The following is a 26,960-nucleotide window of genomic DNA, read 5'->3' on the forward strand; positions in this document are numbered from 1 at the left end:
CAAGGAACGACTGTAGATTTAATACAAGGACTGACTGTAGATTTAGTACAAGGAACGACTGTAGATTCAATTCAAGGACTGACTGTAGATTTAATACAAGGACTGACTGTAGATTTAGTACAAGGAGCGACTGTAGATTCAATACAAGGACTGACTGTAGATTTAATAGAAGGACAGACTGTAGATTTAGCACAAGGCCCGACTGCAGATTTAATACAAGACTGATTGTAGATTTAATACAAGGACTGACTGTAGATTCAATACAAGGACTGACTGTAGATTTAATACAAGGACCGACTGTAGATTTAATACAAGGAATGATTGGAGATTTACTATAAGGACTGACTGTAGATTTAATACAAGGACTGACGGTAGATTTAATACAAGGACCGACTGTAGATTTGATACAAGGACTGACTGCAGATTTAATGCAAGGACTGACTGTAGATTTAATACAAGGACTGACTGTAGATTATATACAAGGATCGACTGCAGATTTAACACAAGGACCGACTGTAGATTTAATATAAGGACTGACTGTAGATTTAATATAAGAACTGACTGTCGGTCCAAAAGAAGGACTGACTGTAGATTTAATACAAGGACTGACTGTAGATTTAGTACAAGGACCGACTGTAGATTTAATATAAGGACTGACTGTAGATTTAATACAAGGACTGACTGTAGATTTAGCACAAGGACCGACTGTAGATTTAATACAAGGACTGACTGTATATTTAATACAAGGACTGACTGTAGATTCAATACAAGGACTGACTGTAGATTTAATACAAGGACCGACTGTAGATTTAATACAAGGAATGATTGGAGATTTACTATAAGGACTGAATGTAGATTTAATACAAGGACTGACGGTAGATTTAATACAAGGACCGACTGTAGATTTGATACAAGGACTGACTGCAGATTTAATGCAAGGACTGACTGTAGATTTAATACAAGGACTGACTGTAGATTATAGACAAGGATCGACTGCAGATTTAACACAAGGACCGACTGTAGATTTAATATAAGGACTGACTGTAGATTTAATATAAGAACTGACTGTAGGTCCAAAAGAAGGACTGACTGTAGATTTAATACAAGGACTGACTGTAGATTTAGCACAAGGACCGACTGTAGATTTAATATAAGGACTGACTGTAGATTCAATACAAGGACTGACTGTAGATTCAATACAAGGACTGACTGTAGATTTAATACAAGGACTGACTGTAGATTTAATACAAGGACTGACTGTAGATTTAGTACAAGGACCGACTGTCGATTTAATAGACGACTGACTGTAGATTCAATAAAAGGTCTGACTGTAGATTCAATACAAGGACTGACTATAGATTCAATACAAGGACTGACTGTCGATTCAATACAAGGACTGATTGTAGATTCAATACAAGGACTGACTGTATATTTAATACAAGGACTGACTGTAGATTCAATACAAGGGCTGACTGTAGATTTAATACAAGGACTGACTGTAGATTTAATACAAGGACTGACTGTAGAATTAGTACAAGGACTGACTGCAGATTTAATCGATGACTGACTGTAGAATTAATACATGGACTGACTGTGGATTTACTACAAGAATTACTGTAGAATTCGTACAAGGAACGACTGTAGATTCAATATAAGGACTGAATGTAGATTTAATACAAGGACTAACTGTAGGTCCAATACAAGGACCGAATGAAGATTTAAAACAAGGACCGACTGTAGATTTAATACAAGGAGTGACTCTAGATTTAATAGAAGGACTGACTGTAGATTTAATACAAGGACTGACTGTTGATTCAACATAAGGACTGACTGTAGATTTAGCACAAGGACCGACTGTAGTTTTAATACAAGGACTGACTGCAGATTTAATACAAGGACTGACTGTAGATTCAATACAAGGACTGACTGTAGATTTAATACAAGGAGCGACTGTAGATTCAATACAAGGACTGATTGTAGATTTAATACAAGGACTGACTGTAGATTCAATACAAGGACTGACTGTAGATTTAATACAAGGACCGACTATAGATTCAATACAAGGACTGACTGTAGATTTAATTCAAGGACTGACTGTAGATTTAGTACCAGGACTGACTGTAGATTTAATACAAGGACTGACTGTAGATTTAGTACAAGGACCGACTGTCGATTTAATAGACGACTGACTGTGGAATTAATACAAGGACCGACTGTCGATTTAATCGACGACTGACTGTAGAATTAATACAAGGACTGACTGTAGATTCAATACAAGGACTGACTGTAGATTTAATAGACTACTGACTGTAGAATTAATACAAGGACTGAATGTCGATTCAATACAAGGACTGACTGTCGATTCAATACAAGGACTGACTGTAGATTTATTACAGGGACTGAATGTAGATTCAATACAATGACTGACTGTAGATTTAATACAAGGACTGACTGTAGATTTAATACAAGGACTGACTGTAGATTCAATACAAGGACTGACTGTAGATTCAATACAAGGACTGACTGTATATTTAATACAAGGACTGACTGTAGGTCCAAAAGAAGGACTGACTGGAGATTTAATACAAGGACTGACTGTAGATTTAGTACAAGGACCGACTGTAGATTTAATATAAGGACTGACTGTAGATTTAATACAAGGACTGACTGTAGGTCCAAAAGAAGGACTGATTGTAGATTTAATACAAGGATTGACTGTAGATTTAGCACAAGGACCGACTGTAGATTTAATACAAGGACTGATTGCAGATTCAATACAAGGACTGACTGTAGATTTAATACAAGGACCGACTGTAGATTTAATAAAAGGAACGACTGACGATTTAATACTAGGACTGACTGTTGATTTAATACAAGGATTGACTGTAGATTTAGCACAAGGACCGACTGTAGATTTAATACAAGGACTGACTGTAGGTCCAAAAGAAGGACTGACTGTAGATTTCATACATGGACTGACTGTAGATTTAGCACAAGGACCGACTGTAGTTTTAATACAAGGACTGATTGTAGATTTAATACAAGGACTGACTGCAGCTTCAATACAAGCACTGACTGTAGATTTAATACAAGGACCGACTGTAGATTCAATACAAGGACTGATTGTAGATTTAATACAAGGACTGACTGTAGATTCAATACAAGCACTGACTGTAGATTTAATACAAGGACCGACTGTAGATTCAATACAAGGACTGACTGTAGATTTAATACAAGGACCGACTGTAGATTTGATACAAGGACTGACTGCAGATTTAATGCAAGGACTGACTGTAGATTTAATACAAGGACTGACTGTAGATTATATACAAGGATCGACTGCAGATTTAACACAAGGACCGACTGTCGATTTAATATAAGGACTGACTGTAGATTTAATACAAGGACTGACTGTAGATTTAGCACAAGGACCGACTGTAGATTTAATACAAGGACTGACTGTATATTTAATACAAGGACTGACTGTAGATTCAATACAAGGACTGACTGTAGATTTAATACAAGGACCGACTGTAGATTTAATACAAGGAATGATTGGAGATTTACTATAAGGACTGAATGTAGATTTAATACAAGGACTGACGGTAGATTTAATACAAGGACCGACTGTAGATTTGATACAAGGACTGACTGCAGATTTAATGCAAGGACTGACTGTAGATTTAATACAAGGACTGACTGTAGATTATAGACAAGGATCGACTGCAGATTTAACACAAGGACCGACTGTAGATTTAATATAAGGACTGACTGTAGATTTAATATAAGAACTGACTGTAGGTCCAAAAGAAGGACTGACTGTAGATTTAATACAAGGACTGACTGTAGATTTAGCACAAGGACCGACTGTAGATTTAATATAAGGACTGACTGTAGATTCAATACAAGGACTGACTGTAGATTCAATACAAGGACTGACTGTAGATTTAATACAAGGACTGACTGTAGATTTAATACAAGGACTGACTGTAGATTTAGTACAAGGACCGACTGTCGATTTAATAGACGACTGACTGTAGATTCAATAAAAGGTCTGACTGTAGATTCAATACAAGGACTGACTGTAGATTCAATACAAGGACTGACTGTAGATTCAATACAAGGACTGATTGTAGATTCAATACAAGGACTGACTGTATATTTAATACAAGGACTGACTGTAGATTCAATACAAGGGCTGACTGTAGATTTAATACAAGGACTGACTGTAGATTTAATACAAGGACTGACTGTAGAATTAGTACAAGGACTGACTGCAGATTTAATCGATGACTGACTGTAGAATTAATACATGGACTGACTGTGGATTTACTACAAGAATTACTGTAGAATTCGTACAAGGAACGACTGTAGATTCAATATAAGGACTGAATGTAGATTTAATACAAGGACTAACTGTAGGTCCAATACAAGGACCGAATGAAGATTTAAAACAAGGACCGACTGTAGATTTAATACAAGGAGTGACTCTAGATTTAATAGAAGGACTGACTGTAGATTTAATACAAGGACTGACTGTTGATTCAACATAAGGACTGACTGTAGATTTAGCACAAGGACCGACTGTAGTTTTAATACAAGGACTGACTGCAGATTTAATACAAGGACTGACTGTAGATTCAATACAAGGACTGACTGTAGATTTAATACAAGGAGCGACTGTAGATTCAATACAAGGACTGATTGTAGATTTAATACAAGGACTGACTGTAGATTCAATACAAGGACTGACTGTAGATTTAATACAAGGACCGACTATAGATTCAATACAAGGACTGACTGTAGATTTAATTCAAGGACTGACTGTAGATTTAGTACCAGGACTGACTGTAGATTTAATACAAGGACTGACTGTAGATTTAGTACAAGGACCGACTGTCGATTTAATAGACGACTGACTGTGGAATTAATACAAGGACCGACTGTCGATTTAATCGACGACTGACTGTAGAATTAATACAAGGACTGACTGTAGATTCAATACAAGGACTGACTGTAGATTTAATAGACTACTGACTGTAGAATTAATACAAGGACTGAATGTCGATTCAATACAAGGACTGACTGTCGATTCAATACAAGGACTGACTGTAGATTTATTACAGGGACTGAATGTAGATTCAATACAATGACTGACTGTAGATTTAATACAAGGACTGACTGTAGATTTAATACAAGGACTGACTGTAGATTCAATACAAGGACTGACTGTAGATTCAATACAAGGACTGACTGTATATTTAATACAAGGACTGACTGTAGGTCCAAAAGAAGGACTGACTGGAGATTTAATACAAGGACTGACTGTAGATTTAGTACAAGGACCGACTGTAGATTTAATATAAGGACTGACTGTAGATTTAATACAAGGACTGACTGTAGGTCCAAAAGAAGGACTGATTGTAGATTTAATACAAGGATTGACTGTAGATTTAGCACAAGGACCGACTGTAGATTTAATACAAGGACTGATTGCAGATTCAATACAAGGACTGACTGTAGATTTAATACAAGGACCGACTGTAGATTTAATAAAAGGAACGACTGACGATTTAATACTAGGACTGACTGTTGATTTAATACAAGGATTGACTGTAGATTTAGCACAAGGACCGACTGTAGATTTAATACAAGGACTGACTGTAGGTCCAAAAGAAGGACTGACTGTAGATTTCATACATGGACTGACTGTAGATTTAGCACAAGGACCGACTGTAGTTTTAATACAAGGACTGATTGTAGATTTAATACAAGGACTGACTGCAGCTTCAATACAAGCACTGACTGTAGATTTAATACAAGGACCGACTGTAGATTCAATACAAGGACTGATTGTAGATTTAATACAAGGACTGACTGTAGATTCAATACAAGCACTGACTGTAGATTTAATACAAGGACCGACTGTAGATTCAATACAAGGACTGACTGTAGATTTAATACAAGGACCGACTGTAGATTTGATACAAGGACTGACTGCAGATTTAATGCAAGGACTGACTGTAGATTTAATACAAGGACTGACTGTAGATTATATACAAGGATCGACTGCAGATTTAACACAAGGACCGACTGTCGATTTAATATAAGGACTGACTGTAGATTTAATATAAGAACTGACTGTAGGTCCAAAAGAAGGACTGACTGCAGATTTAGTACAAGGACTGACTGTAGATTTAGTACAAGGACCGACTGTAGATTTAATATAAGGACTGACTGTAGATTTAATACAAGGACTGACTGTAGATTTAGCACAAGGACCGACTGTAGATTTAATACAAGGACTGACTGTATATTTAATACAAGGACTGACTGTAGATTCAATACAAGGACTGACTGTAGATTTAATACAAGGACCGACTGTAGATTTAATACAAGGAATGATTGGAGATTTACTATAAGGACTGACTGTAGATTTAATACAAGGACTGACGGTAGATTTAATACAAGGACCGACTGTAGATTTGATACAAGGACTGACTGCAGATTTAATGCAAGGACTGACTGTAGATTTAATACAAGGACTGACTGTAGATTATATACAAGGATCGACTGCAGATTTAACACAAGGACCGACTGTAGATTTAATATAAGGACTGACTGTAGATTTAATATAAGAACTGACTGTAGGTCCAAAAGAAGGACTGACTGTAGTTTTAATACAAGGACTGACTGTAGATTTAGTACAAGGACCGACTGTCGATTTAATAGACGACTGACTGTAGATTCAATACAAGGTCTGACTGTAGATTCAATACAAGGACTGACTGTAGATTCAATACAAGGACTGACTGTAGATTCAATACAAGGACTGATTGTAGATTCAATACAAGGACTGACTGTATATTTAATACAAGGACTGACTGTAGATTTAATACAAGGACCGACTGTAGATTCAATACAAGGACTGACTGTAGATTTAATACAAGGACTGACTGTAGATTTAATACAAGGACTGACTGTAGATTTAATTCAACGACTGACTGTAGATTTAATTCAAGGACTGACTGTAGATTTAATTCATCGACTGACTGTAGATTTAATACAAGGACTGACTGTAGATTTAATACAAGGACTGACTGTAGATTTAATTCAAGGACTGACTGTAGATTTAATACAAGGACCGACTGTAGATTCAATACAAGGACTGGCTGTAGATTTAATACAAGGACTGACTGTAGATTTAATTCAAGGACTGACTGTAGATTTAATACAAGGACTGACTGTAGATTTAATTCAAGGACTGACTGTAGATTTAATACAAGGACTGACTGTAGATTTAATTCAAGGACTGACTGTAGATTTAATACAAGGACCGACTGTAGATTCAATACAAGGACTGACTGTAGATTTAATACAAGGACTGACTGTAGATTTAATTCAAGGACTGACTGTAGATTTAATACAAGGACTGACTGTAGATTTAATTCAAGGACTGACTGTAGATTTAATACAAGGACTGACTGTAGATTTAATTCAAGGACTGACTGTAGATTTAATACAAGGACCGACTGTAGATTCAATACAAGGACTGACTGTAGATTTAATACAAGGACTGACTGTAGATTTAATTCAAGGACTGACTGTAGATTTAATACAAGGACCGACTGTAGATTCAATACAAGGACTGACTGTAGATTTTATACAAGGACCGACTGTAGATTCAATACAAGGACTGACTGTAGATTTAATACAAGGACTGACTGTAGATTTAATACAAGGACTGATTGTAGATTTAGCACAAGGACCGACTGCAGAATTAGCAGAAGGACCGACTGTCGCTTTCATAGAAGGACCGACTTTGATTTAATACAAGGACTGACTGCAGGTCCAATACAAGGACCGACTGTACATTTAGTACAAGGACTGACTAAAGATTTAATTCAAGGACTGACTGTAGATTTAATACAAGGACCGACTGTAGATTTAATGCAAGGACTGACTGTAGATTTAATGCAAGGACTGACTGTAGATTATTTACAAGGATCGACTGCAGATTTAACACAAGGACCGACTGTAGATTTAATATAAGGACTGACTTTAGATTTAATATAAGAACTGACTGTAGGTCCAAAAGAAGGACTGACTGTAGATTTAATACAAGGACTGACTGTAGATTTAGTACAAGGACCGACTGTAGATTTATTATAAGGACTGACTGTAGATTTAATACAAGGACTGACTGTAGATTTAGCACAAGGACCGACTGTAGATTTAATACAAGGACTGACTGTATATTTAATACAAGGACTGATTGTAGATTTAGCACAAGGACTGACTGTAGATTTAATACAAGGACCGACTGTAGATTTAATACAAGGAATGATTGGAGATTTACTATAAGGACTGACTGTAGATTTAATACAAGGACTGACGGTAGATTTAATACAAGGACCGACTGTAGATTTGATACAAGGACTGACTGCAGATTTAATGCAAGGACTGACTGTAGATTTAATACAAGGACTGACTGTAGATTATATACAAGGATCGACTGCAGATTTAACACAAGGACCGACTGTAGATTTAATATAAGGACTGACTGTAGATTTAATATAAGAACTGACTGTAGGTCCAAAAGAAGGACTGACAGTAGATTTAATACAAGGACTGACTGTAGATTTAGCACAAGGACCGACTGTAGATTTAATATAAGGACTGACTGTAGATTCAATACAAGGACTGACTGTAGATTCAATACAAGGACTGACTGTAGATTTAATACAAGGACTGACTGTAGATTTAGTACAAGGACCGACTGTCGATTTAATAGACGACTGACTGTAGATTCAATACAAGGTCTGACTGTAGATTCAATACAAGGACTGACTGTAGATTCAATACAAGGACTGACTGTAGATTCAATACAAGGACTGATTGTAGATTCAATACAAGGACTGATTGTATATTTAATACAAGGACTGACTGTAGATTCAATACAAGGGCTGACTGTAGATTTAATACAAGGACTGACTGTAGATTTAATACAAGGACTGACTGTAGAATTAGTACAAGGACTGACTGCAGATTTAATCGATGACTGACTGTAGAATTAATACATGGACTGACTGTGGATTTACTACAAGAATTACTGTAGAATTAGTACAAGGAACGACTGTAGATTCAATATAAGGACTGAATGTAGATTTAATACAAGGACTAACTGTAGGTCCAATACAAGGACCGAATGAAGATTTAAAACAAGGACCGACTGTAGATTTAATACAAGGAGTGACTCTAGATTTAATAGAAGGACTGACTGTAGATTTAATACAAGGACTGACTGTTGATTCAACATAAGGACTGACTGTAGATTTAGCACAAGGACCGACTGTAGTTTTAATACAAGGACTGACTGCAGATTTAATACAAGGACTGACTGTAGATTCAATACAAGGACTGACTGTAGATTCAATACAAGGACTGACTGTAGATTTAATACAAGGAGCGACTGTAGATTCAATACAAGGACTGATTGTAGATTTAATACAAGGACTGACTGTAGATTCAATACAAGGACTGACTGTAGATTTAATACAAGGACCGACTATAGATTCAATACAAGGACTGACTGTAGATTTAATTCAAGGACTGACTGTAGATTTAGTACCAGGACTGACTGTAGATTTAATACAAGGACTGACTGTAGATTTAGTACAAGGACCGACTGTCGATTTAATAGACGACTGACTGTGGAATTAATACAAGGACCGACTGTCGATTTAATCGACGACTGACTGTAGAATTAATACAAGGACTGACTGTAGATTCAATACAAGGACTGACTGTAGATTTAATAGACTACTGACTGTAGAATTAATACAAGGACTGAATGTCGATTCAATACAAGGACTGACTGTCGATTCAATACAAGGACTGACTGTAGATTTATTACAGGGACTGAATGTAGATTCAATACAATGACTGACTGTAGATTTAATACAAGGACTGACTGTAGATTTAATACAAGGACTGACTGTAGATTCAATACAAGGACTGACTGTAGATTCAATACAAGGACTGACTGTATATTTAATACAAGGACTGACTGTAGGTCCAAAAGAAGGACTGACTGGAGATTTAATACAAGGACTGACTGTAGATTTAGTACAAGGACCGACTGTAGATTTAATATAAGGACTGACTGTAGATTTAATACAAGGACTGACTGTAGGTCCAAAAGAAGGACTGATTGTAGATTTAATACAAGGATTGACTGTAGATTTAGCACAAGGACCGACTGTAGATTTAATACAAGGACTGACTGCAGATTCAATACAAGGACTGACTGTAGATTTAATACAAGGACCGACTGTAGATTTAATACAAGGACCGACTGACAATTTAATACTAGGACTGACTGTTGATTTAATACAAGGATTGACTGTAGATTTAGCACAAGGACCGACTGTAGATTTAATACAAGGACTGACTGTAGATTTAGCACAAGGACCGACTGTAGTTTTAATACAAGGACTGACTGCAGATTTAATACAAGGACTGACTGTAGATTCAATACAAGGACTGACTGTAGATTTAATACAAGGACCGACTGTAGATTCAATACAAGGACTGATTGTAGATTTAATACAAGGACTGACTGTAGATTCAATACAAGGACTGACTGTAGATTTAATACAAGGACCGACTGTAGATTCAATACAAGGACTGACTGTAGATTTAATACAAGGACTGACTGTAGATTTAATACAAGGACTGACTGTAGATTTAATTCAACGACTGACTGTAGATTTAATTCAAGGACTGACTGTAGATTTAATTCAACGACTGACTGTAGATTTAATACAAGGACTGACTGTAGATTTAATACAAGGACTGACTGTAGATTTAATTCAAGGACTGACTGTAGATTTAATACAAGGACTGACTGTAGATTATATACAAGGATCGACTGCAGATTTAACACAAGGACCGACTGTAGATTTAATATAAGGACTGACTGTAGATTTAATATAAGAACTGACTGTAGGTCCAAAAGAAGGACTGACTGTAGATTTAATACAAGGACTGACTGTAGATTTAGCACAAGGACCGACTGTAGATTTAATATAAGGACTGACTGTAGATTCAATACAAGGACTGACTGTAGATTCAATACAAGGACTGACTGTAGATTTAATACAAGGACTGACTGTAGAATTAGTACAAGGACTGACTGCAGATTTAATCGATGACTGACTGTAGAATTAATACATGGACTGACTGTGGATTTACTACAAGAATTACTGTAGAATTAGTACAAGGAACGACTGTAGATTCAATATAAGGACTGAATGTAGATTTAATACAAGGACTAACTGTAGGTCCAATACAAGGACCGAATGAAGATTTAAAACAAGGACCGACTGTAGATTTAATACAAGGAGTGACTCTAGATTTAATCGAAGGACTGACTGTAGATTTAATACAAGGACTGACTGTTGATTCAACATAAGGACTGACTGTAGATTTAGCACAAGGACCGACTGTAGTTTTAATACAAGGACTGACTGCAGATTTAATACAAGGACTGACTGTAGATTCAATACAAGGACTGACTGTAGATTTAATACAAGGAGCGACTGTAGATTCAATACAAGGACTGATTGTAGATTTAATACAAGGACTGACTGTAGATTCAATACAAGGACTGACTGTAGATTTAATACAAGGACCGACTATAGATTCAATACAAGGACTGACTGTAGATTTAATTCAAGGACTGACTGTAGATTTAGTACCAGGACTGACTGTAGATTTAATACAAGGACTGACTGTAGATTTAGTACAAGGACCGACTGTCGATTTAATAGACGACTGACTGTGGAATTAATACAAGGACCGACTGTCGATTTAATCGACGACTGACTGTAGAATTAATACAAGGACTGACTGTAGATTCAATACAAGGACTGACTGTAGATTTAATAGACTACTGACTGTAGAATTAATACAAGGACTGAATGTCGATTCAATACAAGGACTGACTGTCGATTCAATACAAGGACTGACTGTAGATTTATTACAGGGACTGAATGTAGATTCAATACAATGACTGACTGTAGATTTAATACAAGGACTGACTGTAGATTTAATACAAGGACTGACTGTAGATTCAATACAAGGACTGACTGTAGATTCAATACAAGGACTGACTGTATATTTAATACAAGGACTGACTGTAGGTCCAAAAGAAGGACTGACTGGAGATTTAATACAAGGACTGACTGTAGATTTAGTACAAGGACCGACTGTAGATTTAATATAAGGACTGACTGTAGATTTAATACAAGGACTGACTGTAGGTCCAAAAGAAGGACTGATTGTAGATTTAATACAAGGATTGACTGTAGATTTAGCACAAGGACCGACTGTAGATTTAATACAAGGACTGACTGCAGATTCAATACAAGGACTGACTGTAGATTTAATACAAGGACCGACTGTAGATTTAATACAAGGACCGACTGACAATTTAATACTAGGACTGACTGTTGATTTAATACAAGGATTGACTGTAGATTTAGCACAAGGACCGACTGTAGATTTAATACAAGGACTGACTGTAGATTTAGCACAAGGACCGACTGTAGTTTTAATACAAGGACTGACTGCAGATTTAATACAAGGACTGACTGTAGATTCAATACAAGGACTGACTGTAGATTTAATACAAGGACCGACTGTAGATTCAATACAAGGACTGATTGTAGATTTAATACAAGGACTGACTGTAGATTCAATACAAGGACTGACTGTAGATTTAATACAAGGACCGACTGTAGATTCAATACAAGGACTGACTGTAGATTTAATACAAGGACTGACTGTAGATTTAATACAAGGACTGACTGTAGATTTAATTCAACGACTGACTGTAGATTTAATTCAAGGACTGACTGTAGATTTAATTCAACGACTGACTGTAGATTTAATACAAGGACTGACTGTAGATTTAATACAAGGACTGACTGTAGATTTAATTCAAGGACTGACTGTAGATTTAATACAAGGACTGACTGTAGATTATATACAAGGATCGACTGCAGATTTAACACAAGGACCGACTGTAGATTTAATATAAGGACTGACTGTAGATTTAATATAAGAACTGACTGTAGGTCCAAAAGAAGGACTGACTGTAGATTTAATACAAGGACTGACTGTAGATTTAGCACAAGGACCGACTGTAGATTTAATATAAGGACTGACTGTAGATTCAATACAAGGACTGACTGTAGATTCAATACAAGGACTGACTGTAGATTTAATACAAGGACTGACTGTAGAATTAGTCCAAGGACTGACTGCAGATTTAATCGATGACTGACTGTAGAATTAATACATGGACTGACTGTGGATTTACTACAAGAATTACTGTAGAATTAGTACAAGGAACGACTGTAGATTCAATATAAGGACTGAATGTAGATTTAATACAAGGACTAACTGTAGGTCCAATACAAGGACCGAATGAAGATTTAAAACAAGGACCGACTGTAGATTTAATACAAGGAGTGACTCTAGATTTAATAGAAGGACTGACTGTAGATTTAATACAAGGACTGACTGTTGATTCAACATAAGGACTGACTGTAGATTTAGCACAAGGACCGACTGTAGTTTTAATACAAGGACTGACTGCAGATTTAATACAAGGACTGACTGTAGATTCAATACAAGGACTGACTGTAGATTTAATACAAGGAGCGACTGTAGATTCAATACAAGGACTGATTGTAGATTTAATACAAGGACTGACTGTAGATTCAATACAAGGACTGACTGTAGATTTAATACAAGGACCGACTATAGATTCAATACAAGGACTGACTGTAGATTTAATTCAAGGACTGACTGTAGATTTAGTACCAGGACTGACTGTAGATTTAATACAAGGACTGACTGTAGATTTAGTACAAGGACCGACTGTCGATTTAATAGACGACTGACTGTGGAATTAATACAAGGACCGACTGTCGATTTAATCGACGACTGACTGTAGAATTAATACAAGGACTGACTGTAGATTCAATACAAGGACTGACTGTAGATTTAATAGACTACTGACTGTAGAATTAATACAAGGACTGAATGTCGATTCAATACAAGGACTGACTGTCGATTCAATACAAGGACTGACTGTAGATTTATTACAGGGACTGAATGTAGATTCAATACAATGACTGACTGTAGATTTAATACAAGGACTGACTGTAGATTTAATACAAGGACTGACTGTAGATTCAATACAAGGACTGACTGTAGATTCAATACAAGGACTGACTATATATTTAATACAAGGACTGACTGTAGGTCCAAAAGAAGGACTGACTGGAGATTTAATACAAGGACTGACTGTAGATTTAGTACAAGGACCGACTGTAGATTTAATATAAGGACTGACTGTAGATTTAATACAAGGACTGACTGTAGGTCCAAAAGAAGGACTGACTGTAGATTTAATAGACTACTGACTGTAGATTTAGCACAAGGACCGACTGTAGATTTAATACAAGGACTGACTGTAGATTCAATACAAGGACTGACTGTAGATTTAATAGACTACTGACTGTAGATTTAGCACAAGGACCGACTGTAGATTTAATACAAGGACTGACTGCAGATTCAATACAAGGACTGACTGTAGATTTAATACAAGGACCGACTGTAGATTTAATACAAGGACCGACTGACGATTTAATACTAGGACTGACTGTTGATTTAATACAAGGATTGACTGTCGATTTAGCACAAGGACCGACTGTAGATTTAATACAAGGACTGACTGTAGATTTAGCACAAGGACCGACTGTAGTTTTAATACAAGGACTGACTGCAGATTTAATACAAGGACTGACTGTAGATTCAATACAAGGACTGACTGTAGATTTAATACAAGGACCGACTGTAGATTCAATACAAGGACTGATTGTAGATTTAATACAAGGACTGACTGTAGATTCAATACAAGGACTGACTGTAGATTTAATACAAGGACCGACTGTAGATTCAATACAAGGACTGACTGTAGATTTAATACAAGGACTGACTGTAGATTTAATACAAGGACTGACTGTAGATTTAATTCAACGACTGACTGTAGATTTAATTCAAGGACTGACTGTAGATTTAATTCAACGACTGACTGTGGATTTAATACAAGGACTGACTGTAGATTTAATACAAGGACTGACTGTAGATTTAATTCAAGGACTGACTGTAGATTTAATACAAGGACCGACTGTAGATTCAATACAAGGACTGACTGTAGATTTAATACAAGGACTGACTGTAGATTTAATTCAAGGACTGACTGTAGATTTAATACAAGGACTGACTGTAGATTTAATTCAAGGACTGACTGTAGATTTAATACAAGGACTGACTGTAGATTTAATTCAAGGACTGACTGTAGATTTAATACAAGGACCGACTGTAGATTCAATACAAGGACTGACTGTAGATTTAATACAAGGACTGACTGTAGATTTAATTCAAGGACTGACTGTAGATTTAATACAAGGACCGACTGTAGATTCAATACAAGGACTGACTGTAGATTTAATACAAGGACCGACTGTAGATTCAATACAAGGACTGACTGTAGATTTAATACAAGGACTGACTGTAGATTTAATACAAGGACTGATTGTAGATTTAGCACAAGGACCGACTGCAGAATTAGCAGAAGGACCGACTGTCGCTTTCATAGAAGGACCGACTTTGATTTAATACAAGGACTGACTGCAGGTCCAATACAAGGACCGACTGTACATTTAGTACAAGGACTGACTAAAGATTTAATACAAGGACTGACTGCAGATTTAATACAGGGACTGTCTGTAGATTCAGTGCAAGGACTGACTATAGATTTAATACACGGACTGACTGTACATTTGATACAAAGACTGACTGTAGATTTAATACAAGGACTAACTATAATCAAGTGGTTAAGCAGTAAGATTTTCTTTGTGCTGCCAGTGATGCCCCATTGGTATTGTGGTACTGTTGACTGCAGCACTTCTGCAGTTAATCTCTTCAATCCTACAATCTAGTAGAAATTGTAGGTTATCAAGTGTATCCCTTTGTGGAGAAACACATTCAATATATGCTTATCATATGTCTGAAAAGCACAATTTCACATCCAACTTGCAAAGAGTCTTTACGGTCCGAACAGAAGGATTTTGCTGCACTGTCAAGACTGTTACATTTCACACAATATGCCTGAAATATGAGGAACGACCGCAGTACAGTTAATGTAAAGATAGATCACCCACCTTGGTAGGATGCTCTTCATTCTTGGGGAGGATGCATTCTCCATACACCACAGGAGCCTGCCCAATGTTCTATTGGTCTTGGGAAGTCACCTGCTCGACACTGGAGAAGGTGATGTTATAGTGTGATTGTTGATACGACTGGCTGTCCTTGCCCTCTTTGAAAGGTGGGTAGCAGGTCCGATTGATGTCCAGCTATAGTAATCAACTCGTGGAAAGCACTACCAGAGACCAGGGAGATGGGTGGGATCGAGCACTTCGGAGTGGACAATGTATCTATTTAAAGAATGAAGATGATCTTACAGAGGTCGGTAATCTATCTTTCTTCTTCATTCTCCATACGCTGCAGGAGCAGAGCAAAATATTATAATTTAGGAAAGGGGACACCTCGTCGTGAGGGGTAAAAATCAACCTCACCGGGGCCGGTGATTTCACTGGAAAGGAAAATCAGGCAGGGTGTACATCAGGCGGGTGTACATCAGGCGGGTGTACATCAGGCGGGTGTACATCAGGCGGGTGTACATCAGGCGGGTGTACATCAGGCGGGTGCACATCAGGCAGGGTGTATATCAGGCAGGGTGTACATCAGGCGGGTGTACATCAGGCGGGTGCATATCAGGCGGGTGTACATCAGGTGGGTATATATCAGGCGTGTGTACATCAGGCCGGTGTACATCAGGTGGGTATATATCAGGCGGGTGTATATCAGGTGGGTGTATATCAGGCGGGTGTATATCAGGTGGGTGTATATCAGACAGGGTGTACATCAGGCGGGTATATATCAGGCGGGTGTATATCAGGCGGGTGTCTATCAGGCGGGTGTACATCAGTTGGGTGTATATCAGGCAGGTGCATATCTGGCAGGGTGTATATCAGGCAGGGTGTATATCAGGTGGGTATATATCAGGCGGGTGTACATCAGGCAGGTATATATCAGGCAGGTGCATATCAGGCAGGGTGTATATCAGGCAGGGTGTATATCAGGCAGGTGCGTATCTGGCAGGGTGTATATCAGGCGGGTGTACATCAGGCAGGTATGTATCAGGAAGGTGCATATCTGGCAGGGTGTATATCAGGCAGGGTGTATATCAGGCAGGGTGTATATCAGGCAGGGTGTATATCAGGCAGGGTGTATATCAGGTGGGTATATATCAGGCAGGGTGTATATCAGGCAGGTGTATATCAGGTAGGTATATATCAGGCAGGTGCATATCTGGCAGGGTGTATATCAGGCAGGTGCATATCTGGCAGGTGCATATCTGGCGGGGTGTATATCAGGCAGGTGCATATCTGGCAGGGTGTATATCAGGCAGGTGCATATCAGGCAGGGTGTATATCAGGCAGGGTGTATATCAGGCAGGGTGTATATCAGGCAGGTGCATATCTGGCAGGGTGTATATCAGGCAGGTGCATATCTGGCAGGTGCATATCTGGCAGGGTGTATATCAGGCAGGGTGTATATCAGGCATGGTGTACGAAGGCGGTGTGTGTGTCGGGTGGGGTGTATATCGGGTGGGGTGTATATCGGGCGGGGTGTCCATGAGACGGGTGCATATCGGGCAAGGTGTATATCGGGCAGGGTGTATATGGGGTGGGGTGTATATTGGGCGGGGTGCACATGGGGGGGGTATATATGGGGCAGGGTGTATGTCCGGCAAGGTGTATATCAGGTGGGGTGTATATGGGGCGATATGTATATGGGGCAGGATGTGTTTGACGGGGTGTGTGTGACGGGTTGTGTGACGGGGTTGTGTGACGGGGTTGTGTGACGGGGTTGTGTGACGGGGTGTACGACGGGGTTGTGTGATGGGGTTGTGTGATGGGTTGTGTGACGGGGTTGTGCGACGGGGTGTGTGTGACGGGGTTGTGTGACGGGGTTTGCGACGGGGTGTGTGTGACGGGGTTGTGTGACGGGGTTTGCGACGGGGTGTGTGTGACGGGGTTGTGTGACGGGGTTGTGTGACGGGGTTTACGACGGGGTTGTGTGACGGGGTGTACGACGGGGTTGTGTGACGGGGTTGTGTGACGGAGTTGTGTGACGGGGTTGTACGACGGGTTGTACGACGGGTTGTACGACGGGGTTGTGTGACGGGGTTGTGTGACGGGGTTGTGTGATGGGTTGTACGACGGGGTTGTGTGACGCGGTTGTGTGACGGGGTTGTGTGATGGGTTGTATGACGGGGTGTGTGTGACGGGTTGTACGACGGGGTTGTGCGACGCGGTTGTGTGATCGGTTGTACGATGGGGTTGTGTGACGGGGTTGTGCGACGGGGTGTGTGTGACGGGTTGTGCGACGGGATGTGTGTGACGGGTTGTGTGACAGGGTGTGTGTGACGGGTTGTGTGACAGGGTGTGTGTGATGGGGTTGTGTGACGGGGGTGTGTGATGGAGTTGTGCGACGGGGTGTGTGTGACGGGTTGTACGACGGGGTGTGTGTGACGGGTTGTGTGACGGGGTGTGTGATGGAGTTGTGCGACGGGGTGTGTGTGACGGGTTGTGCGACGGGGTGTGTGTGACGGGTTGTGTGACGGGGTGTGTGACGGGTTGTGTGACGGGTTGTGTGACGGGGTGTGTGACGGGGTGTGTGATGGAGTTGTGCGACGGGGTGTGTGTGACGGATTGTGTGACGGGGTGTGTGATGGAGTTGTGCGACGGGGTGTGTGTGACGGGTTGTGCGACGGGGTGTGTGTGACGGGTTGTGCGACGGGGTGTGTGTGACGGGTTGTGCGACGGGGTGTGTGATGGAGTTGTGTGACGTGGTGTGTGCGACGGGGCGTGTGTGACGGGGTGTGTGACGGGGGGGTGTGACGGGTTGTGCGACGGGGTGTGCGACGGGGTTGTGTGACGGGGTGTGTGACGGGTTGTGCGACGGGGTGTGCGACGGGGTGTGCGACGGGGTTGTGTGACGGGGTGTGTGACGGGTTGTGCGACGGGGTTTGTGTGACGGGGTTGTGTGACGGGGTTGTGTGACGGGGTTGTGTGACGGGGTGTGTGACGGGGTTGTGTGACGGGGTGTGTGACGGGGTGTGTGACGGGTTTTGTGACGGGGTTGTGTGACAGGGTGTGTGTGACAGGGTGTGTGTGACAGGGTGTGTGTGACAGGGTGTGTGTGACGCGGGGAGGGCTGTGATGGGGCGGGTGATGTGTTAAGTGCCCCTGCTGAAGTTAAATTCTACCCTTGAGGTGTCGATCCTGGCTGAGAGGTGGGCACCTGCCAAACGTCAGGTCCTGGGAAAGCTGATGAATGACATGGTAAATTTGAGGTGCTGAGTTGACTAGGTGTGGTTCTGACCTGATGGGACAATTTGTCCACGTCGTTTGATCGTCACAGTTGCTTAAGAGGACAACACAGCGGTAAATTTGATGAGGTTACCAGTGTTGAGTTGGACTCGCAGCCTGAAGCAGTCCATCTGTACGCTCATGCTGATTAGTTTGAGCACTCTTTTATATTTCATAGATTTATCAGTGTCGTTCCTCTGGAGATTTGCAAAGTCAGGAGCCTTGTCCTTATTGTAATGATGTGAAATTGATGAAAGGATTAGTTTTTGTCTGGTTGGGTAGGTTAGTTAAGATGGATGGTGAGGGCAGGACTTGAGGACACGCATATAAAACGCTTAGGTTTCTCTGGAGATTTGCGTGATTGTCTTAAGGAGTTGGAGAGGAACTTTCCATCGAATTTTTCCTAAACAGGCCACAGGTTTTCTTTTCCTCTGTGTTCTTTGCCTCCCCCAGGAGATTACTTGGCCGGGGTTGGTGGTGGGGGGCGGGGGCAGTAGGAAGGGGTGTGGGGGCAGGGGGTAGGATGGGTTGTGGGGGGGCGGGGGCAGTAGGAAGGGGTGTGGGGGGTTAAGATGGGGTGTGGGGGGGTGCTGATGGTGGAGGTTAACAGTTCACGTGACTGCCCCATGTCTGGACTGAATGGTCTCCTCCCGTCCTTCTTTCCGTACCTGTGTCAAACTCGAAACAGGGTCAGCACTGATTAACATTCTGATCTGACCGCAGGTATTTGAGGATGGACCTTGATGGTTGTTAAGAGGCTGAAACCCTCGGACTGAATCGATGCGGCCGCTCTAACAGTTTTACTGGCTGATTTCACAACTTGATGAAGTTACTGAATGATTTTCTTTTGTGTCACGGGACACAATGGTGCGATGAGAAGCTAAGCAGGAGAATCGATGGGACCTGTTGTGTGCTGCGGAGGTATTGGAAGTGGCATCGGGTAGGGGCAGACACAAAGGCTGCTTCCCTTTTATAGACGGCAGGAACAGCCAATGCCAGGTCGATAGTCACACTTTGGCCAGCACCCCCTGCACTGCTGAGTACGAGACTCCCTCAGACCAAGGGGGCGAGGGGCAGACTCCTGCAGTGTGTGAGGGATGAGAAATGGAGAGGTCATACACGTCACCAGACAACTTAATATACAATGTACACTGAGAGGATAAAACACAAGAAAACAGAAAGAAAATTGAACCTTGCTTTCGACATTATTTGCACAGCGGTGCACGGGACTGCAGTGGCGGTCTATAATTACAGTTATTTCATCCGATAACAAGAGGTTAATGTTTTGTACTCGGCCATGAAAGAAATAAAAAATAAGAAATTAAAACAAGCAGTTCACTGGAATAAGGCCTGAACATTTTCCAACATGATCAAATTCTGGGATCAAAGTCTCCATTGCAGGAGAATGAGCAAAGAAAATCAATAGCTATCAAAGGCTTCTAATTATGTTTCGGTCGTCATTGATTTCTCAGGATATTATGCTCTGTCTTCCTGGGGACTCTGCAGATCGTGTGGGGCTGTTTAGTTTATACTCTATAGGGGGAGCTAGTGATTGACCAAGTACACAGCTGTTTATACAGATGCTGTGAGCAGGAAACCAATGCCATTATCACTCACCTAGTCATCCTTTCAACATAGAATGATGTTCTAATATCACCTCTGAAGAATGCAGCCCCGAAAATTCTGAGAACATCGGAGTAGGCCAATCAGCCCCTCAAGCCTGTTCCGCCATTCAATTAGATCATGGCTGATCTGTGGAGGGTTCCCACTGTAACTTTGGTGAGAGACCTGGGGAATCCCAAGGGTTATAGCCGGTCATACAGGGTCTCCGCCGGTCAGGGAGTTTCCTCAGTGCCCTGTAAATGGAGAAGCTTCCATTACGCCCCTCACATGGCAACTGACAGGCAGGAGCAAGGCTAAGGGCAGGGTCTTCCCTGAGCTAGGAGCTCTGGCTCCTGCTCCTCGGTCAGGGCCTGGTGTTTGTGTGACGACCAGTACACTGAGCGGGTGTAGGCATACAGCTACTATACTAGCCTCCTGTACAAGGCTCAGTGTGGGCCCCACCGAAGGGGTCAAGGCTCGGCAAGCGGCCTGGACCCTCATAGGCCTCAGAATTTTATTTTTAAGTAATGCAGATCAGCCCCCTTGCTCAGTGGACTGAAGGAACACTGTCAGCGTTGAGGGGAGGGGGGTCCTGAGCAACCTTACCACCCACCCCTCTCAAAACCAGAAGAAAGCCGGAGATTGTGTTGGCATGGGGCAGGTGAACACCAGAGATGCCCCAAGCTATTGAAGTACCCTTCCTCTGGCCCTCCAACCTCTGCCGCAGGAGGGCACTGTCGGGCACGATCCTGGTGTGACCGTTGGCATTGTGACCAAAGGAATCGGGGCCTGTGTTTCATAACAATGTTTATGATCAGTAGGAAGATCTCACATTGGTTAGAGAACCAATAATGTGGAACAAATTGTTCAGTTCTCTACTTCCTATTTTCTGCTACAACAATAACATCAGCTCAAGTAAACTTTCCTGCCTTTTAATTTGTTAGTTTTAAGTCCTTTCACTAAGATACTGACGGTTTAATGGAAATAGCCAGAAATGACTTACCAGATTCATCGACTCTGGGTACTTTAATTGGGCTTTCTTCATAGTCGCCATCAGACATTTCCATCTCCTCTTCACGGCGAATTCCCATAAGTTCCTCACTATGCGCATTTCTGATTTCCTGTTGTTGAAGAGAGAAATATTTCATTGCAAGGAATTCAAGCATGAACGATAAGGAGTCAAACACTTAAGTTAGCTCAGAATAAATATTTCCCACATTGGATAGGATCCAAAGCTGCTTACCTCCGAAAGTACAGGTTTAATATTACAGTTGTTCTAGAGTTGTGACGGGCTGTGTGTCTCCTGGTGTTTGATATTACAGTTGTTCTAGAATTAGCACTGGCCGTGTGCCGCCTGGTGTTTGATATTACAGTTGTTCTAGATTTGGGGTGGGCTGTGTGTCACCTGGTGTTTGATATTACAGTTGTTCTAGATTTGGGGTGGGCTGTGTGTCACCTGGCGTTTGATATTACAGTTGTTCTAGATTTGGGATGGGCAGTGTGTCACCTGGCGTTTGATATTACAGTTGTTCTAGAGTTGGGATGGGCCTTGTGTTGCCTGGTGTTTGATATTACAGTTGTTCTAGAATTAGCAATGGCCATGTGTCGCCTGGTGTTTGATATTACAGTTGTTCTAGATTTGGGATGGGCAGTGTGTCACCTGGCGTTTGATATTACAGTTGTACTAGAGTTGGGATGGGCAGTGTGTCACCTGGCGTTTGATATTACAGTTGTTCTAGATTTGGGATGGGCAGTGTGTCACCTGGCGTTTGATATTACAGTTGTTCTAGATTTGGGATGGGCAGTGTGTCACCTGGCGTTTGATACTACAGTTGTTCTAGAGTTGGGATGGGCCTTGTGTTGCCTGGTGTTTGATATTTCAGTTGTTCTAGAGTTAGGACGGACTGTATGTCTCTTTGTATTTGATATTACAGTTGTTCTAGAGTTTGGATGGGCCGTGTGTCTCCTGGTGTTTGATATCAGAGTTGTTCTAGAGTTAGGACGGGCTGTGTGTCTCCTGGTGTTTGATATCAGAGTTGTTCTAGAGTTAGGACGGGCTGTGTGTCTCCTGGTGTTTGATATCAGAGTTGTTCTAGAGTTAGGATGGGCCGTGTGTTGCCTGGCATTTAATATTACGGTTGTTCGAGATCTGGTGTTGCCTGGTCTTAACCATAGTTGGAATTAAACAACATCTTGAAAGGGATTCCTAGGTGTTGACATTCTTAAACAAATTTTCTGAGAGCTTCTCGAGATTTTAGCTTTCTGAAATAAGTTATTTCGTTCACAAAACTTAACTGTCCAGTTCCAGGTTTTGCAAAACCGTACAGCACTCCAGACCATGGTGTGAACTTACCACAACTCACTCCACAACCTAACCCTCAGAGAAGGATCATTTTGTCAATGCAAGCTCTTGTTAGAGATCAGGAATAAGGACCTCATATTAATGCCAGCCTCTACTATGGTATTATGGCACTTACCTTAATTGCTGCCTTAATGAGGTATACATACCATTAAAAATCATTTCAGATCTAATCTACAATAACACAAATGACAGTAGGATTTTATGCACCTTATTCATCAACCTAATTAAGCAGGTCCCCAGTGGCTTTTAACCAGTGTGTTAATGAGCGACTGTACTCTCTGAATCTCCTTAATTAGAAAAACAGCTTTTCTACCATTTCATCAAGCAGCTCGTCTCCGAGTCAATCATGCATTCCTCAAACAGACAAAATAATTCAAATAACTCACCTCGAGGTAACTTATAACTGCAGTAATGCTTCGAGCATCAATTATATCTAAACAAAAACAAACCTTTGAGGAATAACTGACATTGCATTTACAATGAACATATGAATGAGCAAATTGGTGTCTCGTGTGTGCAATGACAAATCACAATTTAATAAAGTTGCACTATTTTGGTGGCATTTTGTGCTTGTGAGTTAAAGTTAGGATCACACTGGGGGGAATCCATTCATGAAAATTATCCTGACGGAAAGGGAGGGAATGCAATTCGTCCTTTGATTTCATTGGAAAGGAAAATCGGTCGCTGTGTATATCGGGCGGGGTGTATATCAAACGGGGTGTATATCAAACGGGGTGTATATCAGACTGGGTGTATATCAAACGGGGTGTATATCAGACTGGGTGTATATCAAACGGGGTGTATATCAAACGGGGTGTATATCAGACGGAGTGTATATCAAACGGGGTGTATATCAAACGGGGTGTATATCAGACGGGGTGTATATCAAACGGGGTGTATATCAAACGGGGTGTATATCAGACTGGGTGTATATCAAACGGGGTGTATATCAAACGGGGTGTATATCAGACTGGGTGTATATCAAACGGGGTGTATATCAAACGGGGTGTATATCAGACGGGGTGTATATCAAACGGGGTGTATATCAGACTGGGTGTATATCAAACGGGGTGTATATCAAACGGGGTGTATATCAAACGGGGTGTATATCAGACGGGGTGTATATCAGACGGGGTGTATATCAGACGGGGTGTATATCAGACGGGGTGTATATCAGACGGGGTGTATATCAGACGGGGTGTATATCGGGCGGGGTGTATATCGGGCGGGGTGTATATCGGGCGGGGTGTATATCGGGCGGGGTGCATATCAGACTGGGTGTATATCGGGCGGGGTGCATATCAGACTGGGTGTATATCAGACGGGGTGAATATCAGACGGGGTGAATATCAGACGGGGTGTATATCGGGCGGGTGCATATCAGACTGGGTGTATATCTGGCGGGGTGCATATCAGACGGGGTGTATATCGGGCAAAGTGCATATCAGACGGGGTGTATATCGGGTGGGGTGCATATCAGACGCGTGTATATCTGACGGGATGTATATCGGGCAGGATGTATAATCATCGGGTGTATATCGGGCGGGGTGTATAACAGGTGGGTAAGATATCGGGCAAGGTGCATAACGGGAGGGGTGTATACCGGACAGAGTGTATATCGGGCAAGGTGTATATTGAGCGGGATGTATGTGGGACGGGGTTATATATCAGGCAAAGTGTATATCGGGCGGGGTGTATATCGGGCGGGGTGTATATCGGGCGGGGTGTATATCGGGCGGGGTGTATATCGGGCGGGGTGTATATCGGGCGGGGTGTATATCGGGCGGGGTGTATATCGGGCGGGGTGTATATCGGGCGGGGTGTATATCGGGCGGGGTGTATATCGGGCGGGGTGTATATCGGGCGGGATATATATTGGGTGGGATGTATAATCAAAAGGTGTATATCAGGCGGGGTGTATAACGGGTGGGGTATATATCGGGCAAGGTGTATATTGAGCGGGATGTATGTCGGGGGGGTTATATATCAGGCAAGGAGTATATCGGGCGGGGTGTAAATAGGGCGGGGTGTATATCGAAGGTTGTATATCGGGCGGGGTGTATATTGGGTGGGGTGTATATCGGACGAGTTGCATATCAGAGGGTGTATATCATGTGGGGTGTATATCATGTGGGGTGTATATCATGTGGGGTGTATATCATGTGGGGTGTATATCATGTGGGGTGTATATCATGTGGGGTGTATATCATGTGGGGTGTATATCATGTGGGGTGTATATCATGTGGGGTGTATATCATGTGGGGTGTATATCATGTGGGGTGTATGATGGGCGGGCTGCGTATCGGATGGGTGAATAATGGACGGGTGAATAACGGGTAGGGTGTATATCGGGCAAAGTGTATATCGGGCAAAGTGTATATCAGGCGGGATGTATATCGGGCGGGATGTATATCGGGCGGGATGTATATCGGGCGGGATGTATATCGGGCGGGGCATGTAACGGAGGGTGTATATCGGGAGTGGTGTATATTGGGCGGGGTGCATATTGGGCGAGGTGTATATCAACGGGTACATTTCGGGTGGGGTGTATTTCGGGTAGGGTGTATGATGGACGGGGTTTACGACTGACAGAGTGTATGATGGGCGGGAGTATAACGAGTGGGTATACAGTGGACGGGGTGCATGACGGGCAGTGTGTATAACGGGCGGGGTGTATAATGGATGGGGTGTATAACCGGCGGGTGTATAACGGGTGGGGTGTATAACGGGCGGGTGTATAACGGGTGGGGTGTATAACGGGCGGGTGTATAACGGGCGGGTGTATAACGGGTGGGGTGTATAACGGGCAGTGTGTATAACGGGCGGGGTGTATAATGGATGGGGTGTATAACGGGCGGGGTGTATAATGGATGGGGTGTATAACGGGCGGGTGTATAACGGGTGGGGTGTATAACGGGCGGGTGTATAACGGGTGGGGTGTATAACGGGCAGGTGTATAACGGGTGGGGTGTATAACGGGCAGGTGTATAACGGGTGGGGTGTATAACGGGCGGGTGTATAACGGGTGGGGTGTATAACGGGCGGGTGTATAACGGGTGGGGTGTATAACGGGCGGGTGTATAACGGGTGGGGTGTATAACGGGCGGGTGTATAACGGGTGGGGTGTATAACGGGCGGGTGTATAACAGGTGGGGTGTATAACGGGCGGGTGTATAACGGGTGGGGTGTATAACGGGCGGGTGTATAACGAGCGGGTGTATAATGGGCGGGGTGTATAACGGGCGGGTGTATGAAGGGCGGGGTGTATAATGGATGGGGTGTATAACGGGTGGGGTGTATAACGGGCGGGTGTATAACGGGCGGGTGTATAACGGGCGGGTGTATAACGGGCGGGGTGTATAATGGATGCGGTGTATAACGGGCGGGGTGCATAACGGGCGGGGTGTATAATGGATGGG

General features: G+C 41.9%; 1 protein-coding gene across 3 annotated transcripts in view; it reads right to left on the bottom strand.

The window, feature by feature from the left end:
* The window catches only part of enox1 (ecto-NOX disulfide-thiol exchanger 1), a 393,944-nt gene that overhangs the window by 231,185 nt on the left and 135,799 nt on the right, over positions 1-26,960 (bottom strand). For all 3 annotated transcript variants that reach the window (XM_067992518.1, XM_067992517.1, XM_067992519.1), the window contains exon 8: positions 22,183-22,300. In XM_067992518.1, coding sequence (XP_067848619.1) covers positions 22,183-22,300 — 118 coding nt within the window. The remainder of the gene's footprint in view (positions 1-22,182; positions 22,301-26,960) is intronic.

Source organism: Heptranchias perlo, chromosome 11 (assembly GCF_035084215.1).
Source record: "Heptranchias perlo isolate sHepPer1 chromosome 11, sHepPer1.hap1, whole genome shotgun sequence".
Classification (NCBI taxonomy): domain Eukaryota; kingdom Metazoa; phylum Chordata; class Chondrichthyes; order Hexanchiformes; family Hexanchidae; genus Heptranchias; species Heptranchias perlo.